This window comes from Buteo buteo, chromosome 5 (genome assembly GCF_964188355.1).
Source record: "Buteo buteo chromosome 5, bButBut1.hap1.1, whole genome shotgun sequence".
Taxonomy (NCBI): domain Eukaryota; kingdom Metazoa; phylum Chordata; class Aves; order Accipitriformes; family Accipitridae; genus Buteo; species Buteo buteo.
The window spans coordinates 14,792,987-14,809,553 of NC_134175.1; the positions used below are offsets into that span (position 1 = coordinate 14,792,987).

Genomic DNA, 16,567 nt, shown 5'->3' on the forward strand with positions numbered 1-16,567 from the left:
CCCCCCCGGTCCCCACAGCCTCCTCGGATTTTCGGCGGGGACAGTGAAAGCGCGCACCGGCGCGCTCGCGGAGGCGCGCGGCAATGCCCAGCGTTTGCACCGAAAAGTGGCAGGGAGAGAGGGCGCGCGCGCGCGCACCTGCCCCTCACTTTCGCCAGGGTGGAGCGTGAGGAGGCGCGCGCGCACCCCCCCGCCGCCCCGCGCGGCTCCGCAGGTGCGGAGGGTGGGGGGGGCGGTCCCGCGCGGCGCCGTCCCCCGCCCGCCCCCTGGCTCCGTCCCGCCGCTCCTCCTCCCTCCCTCCCTCCCTCCCTCCCTCCTCGTCCTCCTCCTCCCGCTCCCTCCGCGCCGCTCCGCTCCGCTCCGCTCCGCGCCGCTCTGCTCCGCTCCGCGCCGCTCTGCTCCGCGCGTGCTGGCGGCGCAGCGCCCTGCGGCCGGCAGCGGCGGCCGCCCCGTCGGCGCCGCGGCGCGCCCGCGGAGGGGCGGCGCTGGGGGCGGCGGCTCGGCGGCGGCAACTTTTGGGAGCCGGCGGCGGCAGCGCGGAGGCTGCGCGGGGGATGGCGGCGGCGGCGGCGGCGAGGCGGCGGCGGTGGTGAGGTCGGCGGCGCTGAGGCAGCGGCGGTGGCGCGATGCCGGCGGCGGCCGGGGGGCTGCTGTGGTGGAGCTGCTGCGTGCTGGCGGCGGCGGCCGCCGGGGCCCCGCGGGCCGCCGCGGCGGCGCAGGCAGGTGGGTGAGCGGCCCGGTCCGCGGTGAGGGGCGGAGAAAGAGGGTCGCGGGGCCGGCGGAGCGGCGCCCTCCCGCCAACTTCCCCGCAAGCCCGGCGGGGCTGCGGGCAGAGGGTCCCCGTCCTCCGCGCGGGGTGCGGGAGTTTGTTCGCGCCCCGCAGAGAGGCGGGCGGCCGGAGGACGGCGAGCCCTTGACGGGAGACGGCGGCCGTGGATCTTCCGCGCGGTCCGCCGCTTCCAGGTAGCGGCGTGGCAACACAGGCTCACTTCGTTACTGTTATTATTGCTATGAGTGATAGCGTGCTCCGCGCTGGGGGCGGGGGGGGGTGTCTGCCTCGGAGCCCCCCCTCCCGCCCCCCGAGCGGCTGCCTTTTTCCCGGCAGCAGCTCTCGGGTGTCCCCGCTCGGGCGCGGCTGCCCGGGCTCCGGGGGCCGCGCTGTCCCCGGCCCGGGCGCCGTGTCCCCGCCGGCGGCAGCCGCGCAGGTGCCGCTGCCGCCCCGACGGGGCTGCGCGCTCCCAAAGTTCGCGCCGCGCCGGGCGGACGAGGAAGCTTTCCCCCTTACACGTAGGCATTGTATCTATAAGGTGTGTCCAAACGCTGCAACATAAACACAGGGCCCAGTGTGTTTGCGCACGGTGGAGAGCGAGTAGGCGGCTTGGAAGTTAAAGCCAGACCAGGCGCATTTTCCTCCGGCGGCGTCTGCCCCGATTTTTTAACTTTCTGCGGGGAAACTTGCAGCGTTGGCTTGACTTTTTTTTTTTTTTTTTTTTTTTTTGGCGTCGGAGCACCGCTCTCCGCCGCCGTAGTACGGGGCTGTGCCGGTGTAGTGGCCCGGGGAGAGCACTTGGGATCGCCTCCCGCTGCATCGCGCTTCTCGGGAGCCTTTGCTGTGAATAAAACATTAAAAGGAAATATCTTCAATCCTTGTAACTCCCCCCCCCCCCCCCCGGTGATGCAAAATTTATGATGTTTGGGCGGTATTGGTGCAACAGCTCCTCATTCTCACAATTCAGTTTATATTTTGGGGCTTTATATAACTGAGATGATGATATGTTTGATGAGAAGTGAAAGATGCGTGTCCCGGCTTTGCTTGCCTGGTTAGGCTTCACAGGCAGTTTTGATCTTTGGTGCACAGTTTACTTTTTCTGTGTGTGATTTTTTTACTAATCCTTGAAATCAGGAGGGGTGAAGCACTGGGCTGCTGCTGCTGTTGCTTTCCCTTACCTTTTCTTTTCCTGCGGTTTGAATCAGTAAATCCCAGCTGAAGGAGCATTGTGTTCCTTGTTTCACAGGCTCTGGTTTGCCATACCTTTTTGCCTGCCTCGTGTTTTTACACGCAGCTTCTCTCTTCCCCTGACTTGGTACTTTTCTGTCTCAGACTTTCCCTGTAGCCTGCCCCAATTTCAGGCAGCAGCCATCCCCGCTGGGCTGTTCCTGTGCTCTCCAGCCCTCCTTCCCCACCGTTCGGATGTGGCTGTTGGAGTGGACGACCACAAAGACGCTCCCTCGCTGGATTTATACCCCAGTGAAAATAAAAGGCATTGGTCCAGGGTCACTTGCCTGCCTTCCTGTTGCCTCCTGGGAAGCCTTCTGGATCTGTGCTGCAGAAAAGCCTCTATGCCCTGCACTGTGCAAAAAAGAAAATCCGTTTATTAAAATAATGGGGTTGGAGTGATGTTTTCTATCTGGAGGGGTTTGGGCACTGCTGTGGGCAATGCAGCTATTAATGATTGACTCTTGCTGCTTGGCACTTGCTGAAATAGTGAGGCAGGCTGGACAAGTGAGCCTTGATTTACAAGTATTTAGGCCCCCCTCAGAATTTGGGTTGTCCTGGCTTTTGGGGGCATTAGGATGGGGCTCTGGCTGCCACCTTCACTTTCAGTGTATCAAGGGAGATGATGATGACTTCGCTCGTGCAAGCAAGCTGTTGGCCAAACTTTTGATTTCATTATCCCGTGTCTGTTGGTTAAGATGTGAATATGTGAATACATGGGGGTTTTTTGATTTCTTCTGTCTCCGGGCTTGGGCATATAATGTTTGCACTGCACAGCTCAGCAAGGGTCACGTGAGCCAAACAGCTTGGGCTGTTACCTGGAAGCTGGTGAGTCTTTGTTCTGCTTGGAAATCGCTGATAAATAAACTCCTTTTTCTGATATATGGGGCTGTTGAGTTGTTAAATAATTACAGCCAAATTAACTTAGCGCTGTTTGAAGTATTCAGCTGCTCTGAGAAATTAATTGTACTTCAGAGGTTTTTGCAGCATGGTTTTGTTTTTTTTGTTTGGTGGGTTTTTTTTGTTTTTTTTGTCCGTCCCCCCCCCGTCGTCGTCCCCCCCCCTTTCCAGTGAGGAGCTCGTTCAGGCTGATGTATGGGCAGGCTTTAATTTCATGCCGCTGCTCCTCTCTGGGCCATGTTGGATGGGCCATGCCACATGCCTTCGGAGAGATGCAGCTCCTCTCTTTTGCAGCAGCCCTCTTTGGCATCTCTCCTGTTTATTCCGCCAGGATGTCTATTTGATGGTTAAAATTAGGCTGAGCTCCGAGTGCCTTTGCAAAGGCACGATAAATATTGACTGGGAGTTTCAGCCTGTAGCTGCCATCAGATGACTCAGTCCCTGCAAAGGGGACGTCCCGTCTCGGTGGTTTTACCGAGGGGGAGTGGGGGCTGTTATGTACCTGCATCCCCTGGGAGTCCTGCCCCCTCCCCCTTCCCCCCCTCCCATGCATGTCTGGCTTCAGGGCTGCGGTGGGGGGGTCTGTGGGGAGGTCTCTGCATGGTAGCCAGGGCAGGCTGTCACTGTCCCTGTGTGTTCCCTGAGGGCACTGGTTGCCAGCGCTGCAGCAGGGCAGAGGAGGGGAGACTGGATCTGGACGTGCTCTTGGGGCATCCCCAGGGAGCCTGGGGCAGCTTTGGCACTGGGTTGCACCGCGCAGCCTGCGTGTGTGGACCTGCCCTGCCAATACCAGTGCTGCAAAGTGCCTGAGTGACTTGGATGTGACTTTTTTTTTTTTTAAGAGATGGTAATTGATGTGTATGTGTATGGATTCTGGCACCAAGAGCTGTGCTTGTAATTAACATGAATACAGTAATAATAAGGATCTGAAATACATAACTGTGAGTAAACCAAATGAGACTTGGCATTAGCAGCTCATGAAGGGAGAAGCCCTTCTCCTGAACCTGCACGGTAGTGAAGTGGGATGGGTAGCAGGGAAAACCATGTTGGTTCTCCTGCAAGCGTGGCAGCAGAGGGCCCAGCATCCTGTGGGTGCGCTGAGCTGAGCTGCAAGTGCTGCTTCGCACCCCAGACCTTAATTTGTAATGCTGAGTCGTTCTGAAATGTGCCCTTAGTTTTTTAGCAGGGAATTAGCCACAGCCCTTAATTTAACTACATGTTTTCTTCTAGTTTTCAGAGGATATTAGAGTTATTTCTATTTTTAAGTTAATTTAAGCAAACCACAGCAAGTTCACTTGCGCTGTATGTGAAAGTGCAGCCTGTCATCAAGAGCATGCACGTGCTCAAAGGCTTTATGGAGAAACATCTTCATGCAAGTCACTGCCAGAGCTGGTGAGCTGCTCGGGTGGGTTGTGAGCTTTTGGTCGGGTGGGATGGGGCCAACGGGGCGGCGTGCCTGCAGCCTTGCTGTGTGAGCATCTCTAGGTGGCAGCAGGCCCCAGGAGCTCCCAGGCAGCAGGACGCGCATCTCAGAGTTGCAGATGAGATTTCCCAGGCTCTGGTCCCGCTGCTTAGCACACCTCCATACTCCTCTCCCGGGCCAGGGAGCAGTTTTTTGGGTGCCTAGAAGGGAAGGGGGGGGTGCAGGGAATTGGCCGTCCCTGGAGTCCTGTCCCCACCTCCCATGCCCTTGCTTGCGGGATTGGGGAGGTGTAATAACGTGCTGGGATAGTAACTCAGAGACTATGAAGTGCTTCAGATGAGCAACCAAAGGAGCTCAGGTGACTTCAAGGAGGAATTATAGATGATTTGATCATACTCAGAGGTGCTTAAAATTGGGAGCAAAATTCTAGGTTTATGTTCTAGAGGACTCATTAAGCTAATCCATAAGTCAGGACGAGACTGATGACTGGGTGCTGAAAGTGAACAAGTTCAGACTAGGAATGAAGTGCATGCTCTTAATAGTACAGTAACTGTTGTGGCAAGCTGGGAAAGAACAAAGAAGATACCTTGTCACTCAGCACCATTAACTGAGATCAGATGGTCCTTCTAAAATACATACACTTCCTCAAAAGGATGGTGTAGCCCATAGGTTTCTCTTTTTTTTTTTTTCCTTTTTTTTAAAAATGTTCGTTCTGGTCCTTTACTCAAAATGCAGATGCTTTGGCACCACAAGGAACCCTCACTTGATTTCTTTAGGACAGTAAGGGTGGGCTGGCATGTGGTGGTTGATATGGGGCAATATGATGGTTCCCTGGAAGCTTCTGAACTGGCTTTGTGTCCTGCCTGCACAGACAGGGTTTTAATGCTGTGGAACCAGACGTTTATGCTCTTAAGACCACCAGTAAGTGATGGCAGCTCTGTAGGAACAGCTAAGCCAGGTCTGTCCCTGTGGACTCTGCTGCTCTCAGTGTGCTCAGGCAGTTTTGCCAGGAAAGGAGTAGGGGTTTGTTCCTGGGATTTACTTTTTGCTGTGGCATGAGCAAAGGCAGGAGGAGGTGACTGCAGCTGGGCTGTTTCCCGTGTGTCACACATGTGCTGACAAGTCATCAGGGTGTGCGACAGGCTCTTGTTTTCACTGACTTAAAGGTTTTCCTTTTGCAAACAAGCACAGGCTGATGGTGAATTTTATGCGTACCCACATAGCTGAAGCTGAATTATCCCCATGGGAGTACTGGAATCTGCGAGAAAGATTCATCATTTCAGCAACTTTAGTTAATGTTTGTTTAGCGACTTCTTTCTTTGGATGAACAGTTTAAGCTGTGCTCGGTGGCAGCTTCGTTGTGATGAGCTGTGTGTCCATGTGATGGTCTCATTTCTGCACTGTCCGCTACCTCTGCTGGGCATACGGGCACATGCCAAGCCTCCTGAAGTCTTTGAACAGCTGCTGGTGTATATATATCTTTTTTTTTTTACCCTCTCCTCAGCCTGCCAGGGAGACTCGTCCTTCTTCCCCCTTTGCATAAAGGGGATGCAAAGTCCAGGACAGATGAATAATTGCTTGTGCATCAGTGATACCTGAGGGTCTGGCACTGGCAGGTGTTTGGACAGCAAAGTCTGTAATTGAAATTACAGGAGTGCATACTAGTCACACCGTAAATTTGTACTGTAAGAATACCAAGAACATAAATACGTACAAGGAATAGAAATTCATACTGTAAGGGTGTCAAAAAGTATTTTTGTTTTGCAGTGGTAACTGCTTTTTGTTTCCATGCCTGAAGCCTATAAAATCCAGCTCCTGACAACGAAGGAGGTGTGAAAATAAAGTAAATAAATGGGAAAGTAAGCCCCAAACTTTTAGTGGATGCAGTTCTTTTCAGAGCTATAAAAAATGATCAGTCGTCATATACTGTTTCTGTAAAGTCCTTTTTAGAGATTTCTGAGATACACTCATTTTGTGTTTGGTTCCTCTTTTTCCTGATCTCTGTGCAGCTAGGTGTACAGTAGCTGAATGGGCATTTATACTTGATCGTTCTTAATCTTTTCCTAATAAATCGGTGTTGCACCATGGTCTCTTGTCACATGGTGACATGACTCCTGTATCTCATCACCAGCTGGTGTCGAGCTGACAAATCTTCCAAAAACCCTTCTGGGTGGGCACTGGTCTTGGGGACCAGCCTGTAGCTGATGCCGGGGGGGGTTGTGAATCCTTCTTTCCCAAATCCTTCTTTCCCAGCGGTCATGGCTGGTTTCCAGCCATGCCAGGGTGATGCTGCTGCACTCTCGCCTCTAGCAGCATTGACCCACTCCACCGAAGGTGGGGAGCCTGTTGTGTCCCTGCTGATATGTGGGGTGGCACCTACCTGCCGTAAACCTCAGTGCCTCTCTTTTTTGGAGTATGTACCAAACCATCAGTGCAGCTGTGAAGAGTAAGAAAGTCAGGGAAATGGGGCCCGGCAGGATTTGGGGAGGGCATGGGCCCTGAGGCAGAGCTCAGCCCTGTGCAGGCAGGTCTCTATCCCAGGCTGTGCTCCTAGCCTGGCTGGGGAGGTTGCTGAGCTGTGGGACATGCTGCTGACAGGATTTAAATTCATGTGGGGAGGCTACTGTGGCACTGCAGGACATTATCTGACCCTTCGCCTGCAGCTGCTCGACTAAACTGCCTAATAAATGTCTATTAAGAGTTGTGATACCTGACCTCTCTCTTTTTTTCCAACGCACCCCTGAGTTTTGTGGCATTGTGATTTATGAAGGAAATGGGTTGAGTCAGAGGGAGGTTGAAGAAAAAAGCTTGCACGTTTTAAAAAAATAACCCCCTTCTGAACAAAGTTGTGTTATGAATAAGTTGGAAAAGCCCAAAGCTCTGTGAAATAGCGATGCAGCCTTGGCCGTAGCATCGCTGTAAGAGAGCACACTACTCCTGTGTCTGGGGCTGGTGATGATACACTGGGTAAAGCTCTGAAACCTGTCCCTGTCCTACTGACTTTTGGCATGGCTTGGCTCCTGCTGCTCTTCTGGGCCTCTCCAAATAGTGCTTCTATGCCTTTGTCTCCTGTTTTCCCAAGAAAGCATCTCCTCTGGGGCATGCATCTCTTGCTTGTGCTTGCAGTTTGGTGAGGTGCCTGAGCAGATATTGCAGACCTGCTTGCACACTTTACATTTAAGCATGTGCTTAAGTAACTTTGGTGTGCAGAGCTAAACGTGCCAGGAAGAGATTTGCTTGCTTGAACCCCAGCGAGCTGCTGAGGACCTTCTCCTGTGGACGTAGCTCCCATGGCAGAAGCTGGCACTGGCGGGATGGAGCCGTTTTGGTGCATGGACCAAAGGAAGAAAAGTCATCACGCTTAACTTGATGCACGTTCTAATGTTCAATTTCCATTAATTGAAATTACGTTGAAATATCGAACATTTTAAGCATAAAAGTTTATGTACTGTGGTTAGTATGCTAATGGAATGTTTTAGTAATCTTTTAAGGTTCGCGTCGCAGCCACATGCAACGATAAGCATTTGTTTGTAAGAGTTATTTTGCTTTAACAGCTTTTCTAGGAGTGTCCACATACTGATGACTGTTCATTGGCTGTACTGTGGCTGCCATCCAGCTATAATTTTAAGATTTCTTGATGCACTATGCAAAGTTGAATTGTGGATATTTTTGCTCATTATCTTTGGCAGTAAAAATGTATATATCTAAATTTAAATTGCTGTTTGCTGAGGATGTGTGACAGTATTTAGAATTCAGTATTATTTTATTATCTCCTTGAAAGGATAAAAAAAGGCTCATTTATTTCAAGAGATATTTCTGCAGCATGTAAAAATACCAGTGAAGTAGCTAACGTTTTCCAGTTGTTGTTGACTTCAAATTTAGCAACCATTGTCTCTGTTGATATATTTGATGCTCTAAAAATGTACTTGCCATTAAGTAGGAAGCTGAAGTGATTGGTAGGCAGATAATATTCTTTAGTAGCTATTAATAATGCTCAGAGGACATATGCATTGGAGTGCATGGAAAAAGCCACGGAATTGGGTAGTAAGGAGGCAAAAATAATGTATATATCTGCTTTATTTGAAAGCTGCCTTTATTACTGTATGTACCACAGTGATTAGCACATCGTGAGCAAGAGAAACTGATACGCAAACAGAATAGTGTGCAGCTAATTTTGTTTAGCGAATTGAGATCTGATCCCTGCTATTTCACACCCTCCAGGAGCTGACTCAGTCGCTCATTGCAGCGTCCCGTTGAAACACCTGGGGACCCGATTCTGCCAGGGGCTTTGGCGGTGTAAGGTCGAGTTGTTCCCCCCAGAGCCAGCGGAGCTCACGGGAACAAGGGAATTAATATCCCATTAAGAGAAAATGGAAATTTTCAAAACAAATGTAAAGCCATCGCAGCTCTTCCCTCTCTCCTTTTGTCTGTTTCTTGAGCCAGAGGAGGGCTTTTGTGCTGGCGCTGATGCGCCCCCGGTTGATGGAGTTTCTCCCTGGATTTGTCCGTGCGGAGGGTTTCTCTTTGTCTCCTAGGATTTTGAGCTGCTCTTAAAATCACGCATGTTTGGGTCCTCTTGTGCAACATGTTTAAAACTGCTGCTAGCTCGCACAGCCGTGCAGCCCTGGTGTCACCCGGGGCTGTATTTTGTATTGGGAAGATCGTATTGGAAAAATGTAAAATTATTAGAGTCTGTAAATAGTGGTGATTAACTTTTACAGCATTTACATTGCCCTTGTGCTGCATAACACACTGAAGTCATGAGCTAGATTTGCTTCTAGTGTTGCTTCATATGTCACTGTGAAACCTTGTTATGTCACAATATAACAAGCAGCTGCTGTGTTGATAATGCAGTGCCTGCAGCACAGGTGGGGGGATTCTTTATGGAGTTGCTAACGACTGTAGCAATGCTTTACATTCTCTGTGGCTTGGTCCAACTTCTTAGAAAGGAAACAAAATCAGGTCTGTGCTGAATGTTTCTGGCTGCCCAAGGGTTTTGGTGTGCAGCTTGAACCTTTAATAAAATAGCTTCTTAAATAGCCTTTTATTAGCATTTACTTTCTTGTAGTAACTAAAGATTGGGGACAGAAGGAGAGTGCTTTTTCTTCTTTTTTTGGAAGATTTACAAATAGATTCACACAGTGTTATTGGCCTCAAATTTCTTCGTGTTAATTTTATCCCAGGATCTTGGAGTTGTGAGGATCTCAGTCTTCACATAAAGAAGAAAAAGCATCTTTAGCTGCTCTGTGTGCAGAGAAAAGTTAAAACTCCTGTAGCTTAAAAAAACGGGAAGAAATCCAAGAATTGTTTTTATAAGCCATGGTTTTAAACTCATTTGTAAGATTTTATGCAGGTGCTCGTTGACTTATGGTTTTGCAGTGTCTGGCAAATATTGCTGGTGACTTTGGAGATGGAAACATGGGTTTATTAAGACTCTTAATAGCTTTAGTCCAATTGCTGCCATGACATGTGTTTAAGGCATTAAAATAAGTGGGTTATGCCTTATGCTAACAGTAAAGCAATTACTGGCTAGGTGTCCTTTGATACTGGAAAATTATCTTGCCAAACTTCTGCTGCCAGCTTGAAAAATCTCAGTCTCGCTGAAGACCCTTACAAATGAGAAAAAAGCATTGTGAATAGTAGCTTTCTCCAAGTACAGGCCATATGAGAGTGCCTGATTTCTGTAGGTCCTGTCTGTCCCATTTGGATCCTGTCCATTTGGGCAGAAAGCTTCTGCTCCAAACACTATCTACCCATGGCTTTGCTGGGTTAAAAGTGTCAAAATTGTCCTAGGTCATGCGAGAATTGCTGCGATATGTGTTTCCATTTGGGGTTTTGGGTCTAGCCTGGCTGTTTTTTGCAGTGATGCGATAAAATGACATCAGCTACTGGTACATTCATGACTTCAGTGTTTATGAGCATGCTTTTTGGCTCACTGATGACTAGGCCCTTCTTCCAATGGGGGCACTTTGAAACTGGGTAACCCTTGTCAGGTTTAGATTTGTTTGTCTTGCCTTCTGGGGCCAGTTTAAGGTTTTTATCGTTTGTCCTGAGTCTTAATGATGCCAGTGTCTCCCCCGGGCATGGATGGTCTTTAAGCACTTTATGGAGACACTGCTGCTTCGGGCTCTTGGAGGATGAGCTCTGGAGCAGTGCCATGTGAGGGGGGGGGATGCGCTCCTACCTGGGTTGTTGCTCTTGATGTGAGCCGAAGTGCCGGGGTTTTTTGGGATCCCAGCTAACTCTTGCAGAGGACACCTAAGATCACTGAAGCTCATCTTATGTGTGTTTCTTGAACCAGTCGTTGATTAAATTCGCTGAGAACTTGTATGAACTGGAGCATGCTTGTGTTTCGAGGAATACCTGGAATAAAACCCCTGTTTGTTTGGTGGCACAGGCTCAGAGGCTTATTTTGCCAGGTAAAATAAGACTTTCCTTGGGAGTCAAAAGTATGAGGTGCTAGAACAGCATCACTTCTCAGATCACACAAGCCTGACTTAATAATATTGAGAAGGGTGTATCTGGGTGCCAGGTAATACAGGGCCTCAGTGGCATGTAGAGATGTGATAGAAATAAACATAAGCAGTAGATACCAAGGTACCAGGGAAGGGTGGAGAGAGGAGAAAGTGCTACTTCGCATCCTCTCTATGGTCTAAATACAGGTGTGATAGATGAAATACAGGCTTGAGGGCACTGGAGTTGCTGTTCCCCAGGTCTCTGCAAATGTATGTATGGCTCAGGGATCATGACATCAGGTCTTTCTACTGACATGCATCCTGAGGGAGATGGCAGTTACTACCTTGGCAATAGTAATTTTTTTTTTTTAACACTCCATTTCTTTCCCACCAAATTTGGTTTTCCAACAATATGATTACTTATGGATTTGTAAGTCAGAAATAGCTTGGTAATTGCTATATTGCTTTGCCTGCAGTAGCAACAAGTGTCTTAAATTTATTGCATCATCCACATGGAAATTTGATACTTGGCCAAAACTTGAGGACTCTGACAGTTAAGGAGCTTTTGGTTGACATGTAAAATAGAGACTTGTGGATGACAGTCATGGGGAAACTGATGGTCTTTAGGATTATTCCATAAAAGAAAAATACTCGTTACGATTGGTTGAAAATACTTAAGGAAGATTAAGTTTACATGGAAACCTCTCCTTAGAGGTCAACAATGCAAAGGCCTGGGACATTGACTGCTTGGATCACATGCAAAAAAACCTGTGCCACCTCATAATTAAAAACCTGGATTTTGTGTGATCTTCAGGGTCTGTCTGGTGAAACCACACTTACGAGCTGCTGACTGGCTTGCTAATGGTAGGTTTCTTTTAATGTGCTTCTACTTTGATTTTCCTCCCTAGAATACAACCTAAGCAGCAAGAATGTCCCAGAACAAGTCTTCCTCTGAAAAAATTACAATAACAAGCTTGCCAGCATTTCTGATGAAGATATCTGGCATGTTTGTACAGATAAGTGTGCCTACATTTATTATGTGTTTTGATGTAAATCGCAATTTAAAGGACTGCAAGTTGCCACAGAGAAACTTGTGGCTCAGTTTGGTGGGCACGTGCTGCTTTATGCCAGGGTTACATGATGCTCTTTTTTGGGTAAATATGCATTTCAGCATGTTTTGTCAATATTTGGTTTTGAGTCGGTAGGTCTGGATGACTTTGCTTCAAAACTACTCAATATCTATTTATTAAATACAGTGCTTGTGTTCAACAGAAAATGTAAGACCTAATTTCAAAATTAGGCCCACACAATTATGCAGTCAGGTAATCGTGTGTGTAATTGCTTGCACAAATGGTCAGTTAGATGTGTAACTGTCCATTTGTATGCAAAATTAACCAATTTTTGCAAATTGGGCTTTGAATATTCATGGTAGAAAACACAGCTCTCTAGAGATGGCTGCATTGTTGCACCTTCCCCTTCCATTGGTGTCCTCCCTTTGCGAGCCTTGTGCGTTTTGTCTTTGCTTAAATGTTAGTAACAAGCCACTGGAACTGAAGGAAAAAGTGTCTTTTCCCTCTGAAACTTAATACGTATCGGTATACTTTCAATGGGTAAAAAACAACAAGCATCTGATGAGAACTGCTTCTGAAATACAGGTTGTGGCACAGTAGTTCATTGCTGTGCAAAGGGTGTGCTAGAGGCTTTGCCCAGTTGGTGTGGATAAGCACCAGATAAATAAAATACGGAAATCCAAAAGCCACTTGCAGGTACGTGGAGGTGTGTAGTGAGCAGGTGGCAGGTTGAACAATAAAGCTGTGGATGCAAGTGCTCTTTCAGCTGCAGGTGAGTGAGCACAAAAGGTGCTTCTCTGTTTTCAGCCATCAGCAGTTTGTTGCTGCCTCCTGCTAGGGATAGTACTGTCCTCCACGGTTGCCGAGTGCAGTTCTTCAATTACTCGTGCAATGGATTTTAATAACATTGCAGCTGAGGTTGGTAATGCTATTGGTGTAATGCACGCAAGCAAAGCAGCGGTGAGGAGTATGGTGGGTAGTCCATGTGCCAAAGGCTTACTAATTTAAAGCCAAAGGTGGAAGTAAAAAGATGCAATGCCGAGGAGTGATGTGACTTACCCACCCTTGTACAAACCGGGGGCCAAGCCAAAAGCAGCATTGGGCTCTCCTGAGTAAGTCTAGCAGATTTGGGTTTTGATTTCTCTGTGGCCTTGTGCTCCAGATCTGTGACAGTTGTTAAAAGGGCCATGAATGGTGGTGCCTGTGTGTGTGTGTTAAATTTAAGACCTATTAACATACACGTAACCTCATTGTTCTGGACTTTACTGTTTTGAAGAGATGTGATGTGATGCTTTTGCAATGGTAAAAGTGATTGTTCAATTGTATATTTATATATATATTTACACATACACACACACTTAAGAGTTATTTTTGTTGTGTTGTTTTTGTCTGGTGTGCTGCCAGAACATTTCTTTTCAATGAAAGAATTCAAAGCCATGAATCTGTAAAAATACCTGCATTTACCACTTTGCAGTTAGCCCTTGTCCTTGTTTACCACTTTGCCCTTGTTCATCTGGTACGGTCCCTAGGTGCTCACATGAGCAAGGTTTTTGGTCTCTCTGTGGCAATGGCCACTCTGTGTGTTAGGAAAAGGGGAGTTAATGTCATCTCCAAAAAACCCCAGAATAATTGTGTAAATGGCTGATGCGTGTAGGCTCTAACCCCCCAAGATAGGTGGTGGTGATTTGTTATCAAAATTTGGCGCTGCTTCCTACGAGGGAGTACTTCTTTCTGCCTTTACAGAAGGGCGTGCACTTATGCATCTCTCCAGACTGGGGTGAAGGAAATACTGTTGTCCAAATTGCTCCCGGAGCAGGGAGCCACATTCCCATCCAAGGCATCATCCGACTGCACCATGCTTCCCAGTGCAAATCTCTAGTGTATGTGCCTGTTTTAGGGCTCGGTGTGGCAAGTTTCTCGTGTGGGAAGGCAGATTTGGCAGAAATCTTTAGGATTTTTTTTGTCTGGGACCCCAGAGGTTTGAAACTCTGAACAGGAGAAGCCACAGGCTAGCAAAGCCTTCAGGCCTGACCTGGGGCAGCGGGGTGAGTGCAGCTGGGCATTATAAATTAAATATATCTTAAAAAAAAAAAAAAAAAAGTACTTTGGATGGAGTTTTTCCTTGCAGCTTCAACAGCTGCTGTGCCCCCGTGCTCACCTGTGGCAGGATGGGTGCTCCCATACAAAGTGCCCATCGTTCCTGCGTAAGTGGGTTGAGAAGCAGAAGCAGTTTCTCACATGTACCTCCTCATTAAAACCTGGCCCTTTGAGCACAAACCCCTTGACTTTCCCTGAGAACTAGCTGCATTGAATAGTTATCTGCACATCGGTTCTGCGCTCTGTGCTTTCCAGCACTGTATTGTCCAGCCATGGATGCATCTGCCCTCCTCTTGGCGTGCTTCTGCCGCTGTGCAGGAGAGGGGTTAGTTGATGGCCCTGTGTGGTACCTCTGCTCCTGCCGCTGTGGTGCTCCCTCCCAACAAGGGATTTTCCACAAGGAGTCACCCAATGCACACGTGAGATGGATGCTTTCACCAGAAGGTGGAGTGGCACCTTGGTTTCACACTGGGTTGTCTTACCAAAGTGATGGTATGCTGAGCCTGGGGAGGATTAAGCGGGAGCATATTAAGGTCACTATTTATTCCTGAGCGAGAGATTTATGTCCTCTGTGCATATTAATTTCACAGCTTGGGACACGGTAGAAAGGAGAGCAAATATGAGTGCAAACACGTTGGGTAGCCTTGGCAATTGAATTGAAAGAGGGAGCTCAGACTAATAAGCTGCCTTTCCCTCCTGTGCTGCATTAGCACGACTGCTGCAAAAATGGTGGAAAGATCCAGGCCTGAAACTCCCAAATGACCAACGTTGTATTTGCATTTTGTTTATGCCTGCGTAGCATTTAATTCATTTTGGCTGGCATTTGTGGGAGGTTATGGGCAGGTTGCCGTATGCAAAATTTGCATCTTTCATGTCTTAAATGCATATAAGCCAGAGCTCAGAAAACCCTTCCTCGTGTCTTCCCAGTAGCTTTGATGAAGATTACACATCCACAGAGGATGAAGGAGATGGCATCAGAAAAGCACAGTTTGTAGTTGAGCTGCAGCCAAAAATACAGGTGAAGGGTTGCCCCTGAAATGACATTTGAACAAGGCAGCTGGGAGCGGTGTTGGAGCACGTGATGCTTGTTGAGCTCTGTCTTGGTCCACTTGAATAAACTAAAAATCCTTTCACTTTTTGTGGGGTATGCGGGCAGTCCTTCCAAATTTGAGTGTAGATGATTGCATTTTCTTTATTCTGGTGTGTAGAAACCCATCAGCCTCCTGCTTTTGGGGGGGATGGGACCTTAGTAGGGGATTTTTGGGCAGGAGCTAGTGGTAGCTGTGGGGTTGGTGTTGCTGGACCTCATGGAGCATTTAGACATTGCTGGAAAGCCTTTTGTGGCTGTTGGCAACCACCAGCTCGCCTTTCTGCTGTTGGCACTCTGAGGATTGGGAAACACAGTCTTGAAGACTGGAAAGCTCTCCAAAGGCATGGATTTCTGGTCCATGGTCTCAGTTCAGGCGTATGTGATGGACAGCCTTTTAAGTAAAGGTATAAATCCGTAAAGCATTTTGGGATAGGAAAGGATAAAAAAAATGCACTGTGTAAATTTTAGTACTAATTATATTATCAGCAGAAGAGCTAATAGCTATCCTTGCTCCATAGCAACTGCTATGCTGTTACAGCTACTGCTGTGAGAAAACACAGATGAAAGGGTTAAAGTGTGTTATACAGTGATAACTGATGTATAGGAGGATGCAGGACTGCTCTCTTTTGAGCCATGTATTGGTCCTGTGGGTGAGAGTTGGCTGTGTGACTTACAAGCGCTGTGGGGTCTGTGGGTTGTAGGGCTTGACCCCATGGTGGGGGTGAAAGCCAGCCCCACGGGGAGCTTGCAAAAGCCTTTTTGCATTCATGTTTGGGTTGCTCTGCCTCCTCCTGAGTCACAGCTGCAACTTCCACAGCCTTTGGTATGGACTTGCTTATCTCTTAATCTGGCTGTGAAATAAAATATTGGAGGTGAATTAAAAGATCTTTTTATTAAGGCAGTTCTGCATTACTGTTTGTGACCTAAAAATAGGCTGTGGATATTCTTGATTTTTCGAGGCATTAGCCTACCGTTAAAAAACAAGTAAGGAATGTTGTACTTTATACACAGCTCTCAGCGCTGTATGAAAAAAAGCAGACTACAAAGCACAGCACAGGAAAATTGATTTATCATCAATTTATTGCTTGGAGCTCTAGGCAAACTCATCTCAAGACTGAACAGAGATCTATAAAATCTTTTCATCTGAAACTATGAATTAAATTGGAAGGAACTGCTGATGAGAGACCAGAACCAATCCTTAATCCAGATAGGCTTTTAGGAACAGGTCTCCTGGTGCAGCAAGGGGAGTTGGAGGGATGATGCTGATTTACACCAGCTGAGGATGTGGAGCTTAATTTCTTATTACCCTGTTTCTTTCCTTATTGTGAATCTGGCTTACACAGGAGCAAGCCTACAATACTCCCTGAACCCCTCCTTGATTTCAGTATAAATTTTCCTTTCTTCATTGGTGTGTCTTGTTAATCTTGCAGTTTTGTTTTCCCGATGTGTACTCTTTTCTTCTATTGTGTGTGGATTCTTAAACCTCCTAATAACGGGGTAACTTGCCTTTTTCAGCAGGAAGCCTCTGAAAACAAG

General features: G+C 47.9%; 1 protein-coding gene across 4 annotated transcripts in view; it reads left to right on the top strand.

The window, feature by feature from the left end:
* The first annotated feature begins 376 nt into the window (after positions 1-376).
* The window catches only part of ERBB4 (erb-b2 receptor tyrosine kinase 4), a 662,107-nt gene continuing 645,916 nt past the window's right edge, over positions 377-16,567 (top strand). For all 4 annotated transcript variants that reach the window (XM_075027921.1, XM_075027923.1, XM_075027919.1 and 1 more), the window contains exon 1: positions 377-723. In XM_075027921.1, the coding sequence (XP_074884022.1) occupies positions 627-723 (97 nt within the window). In that variant the 5' untranslated portion in view covers positions 377-626. The remainder of the gene's footprint in view (positions 724-16,567) is intronic.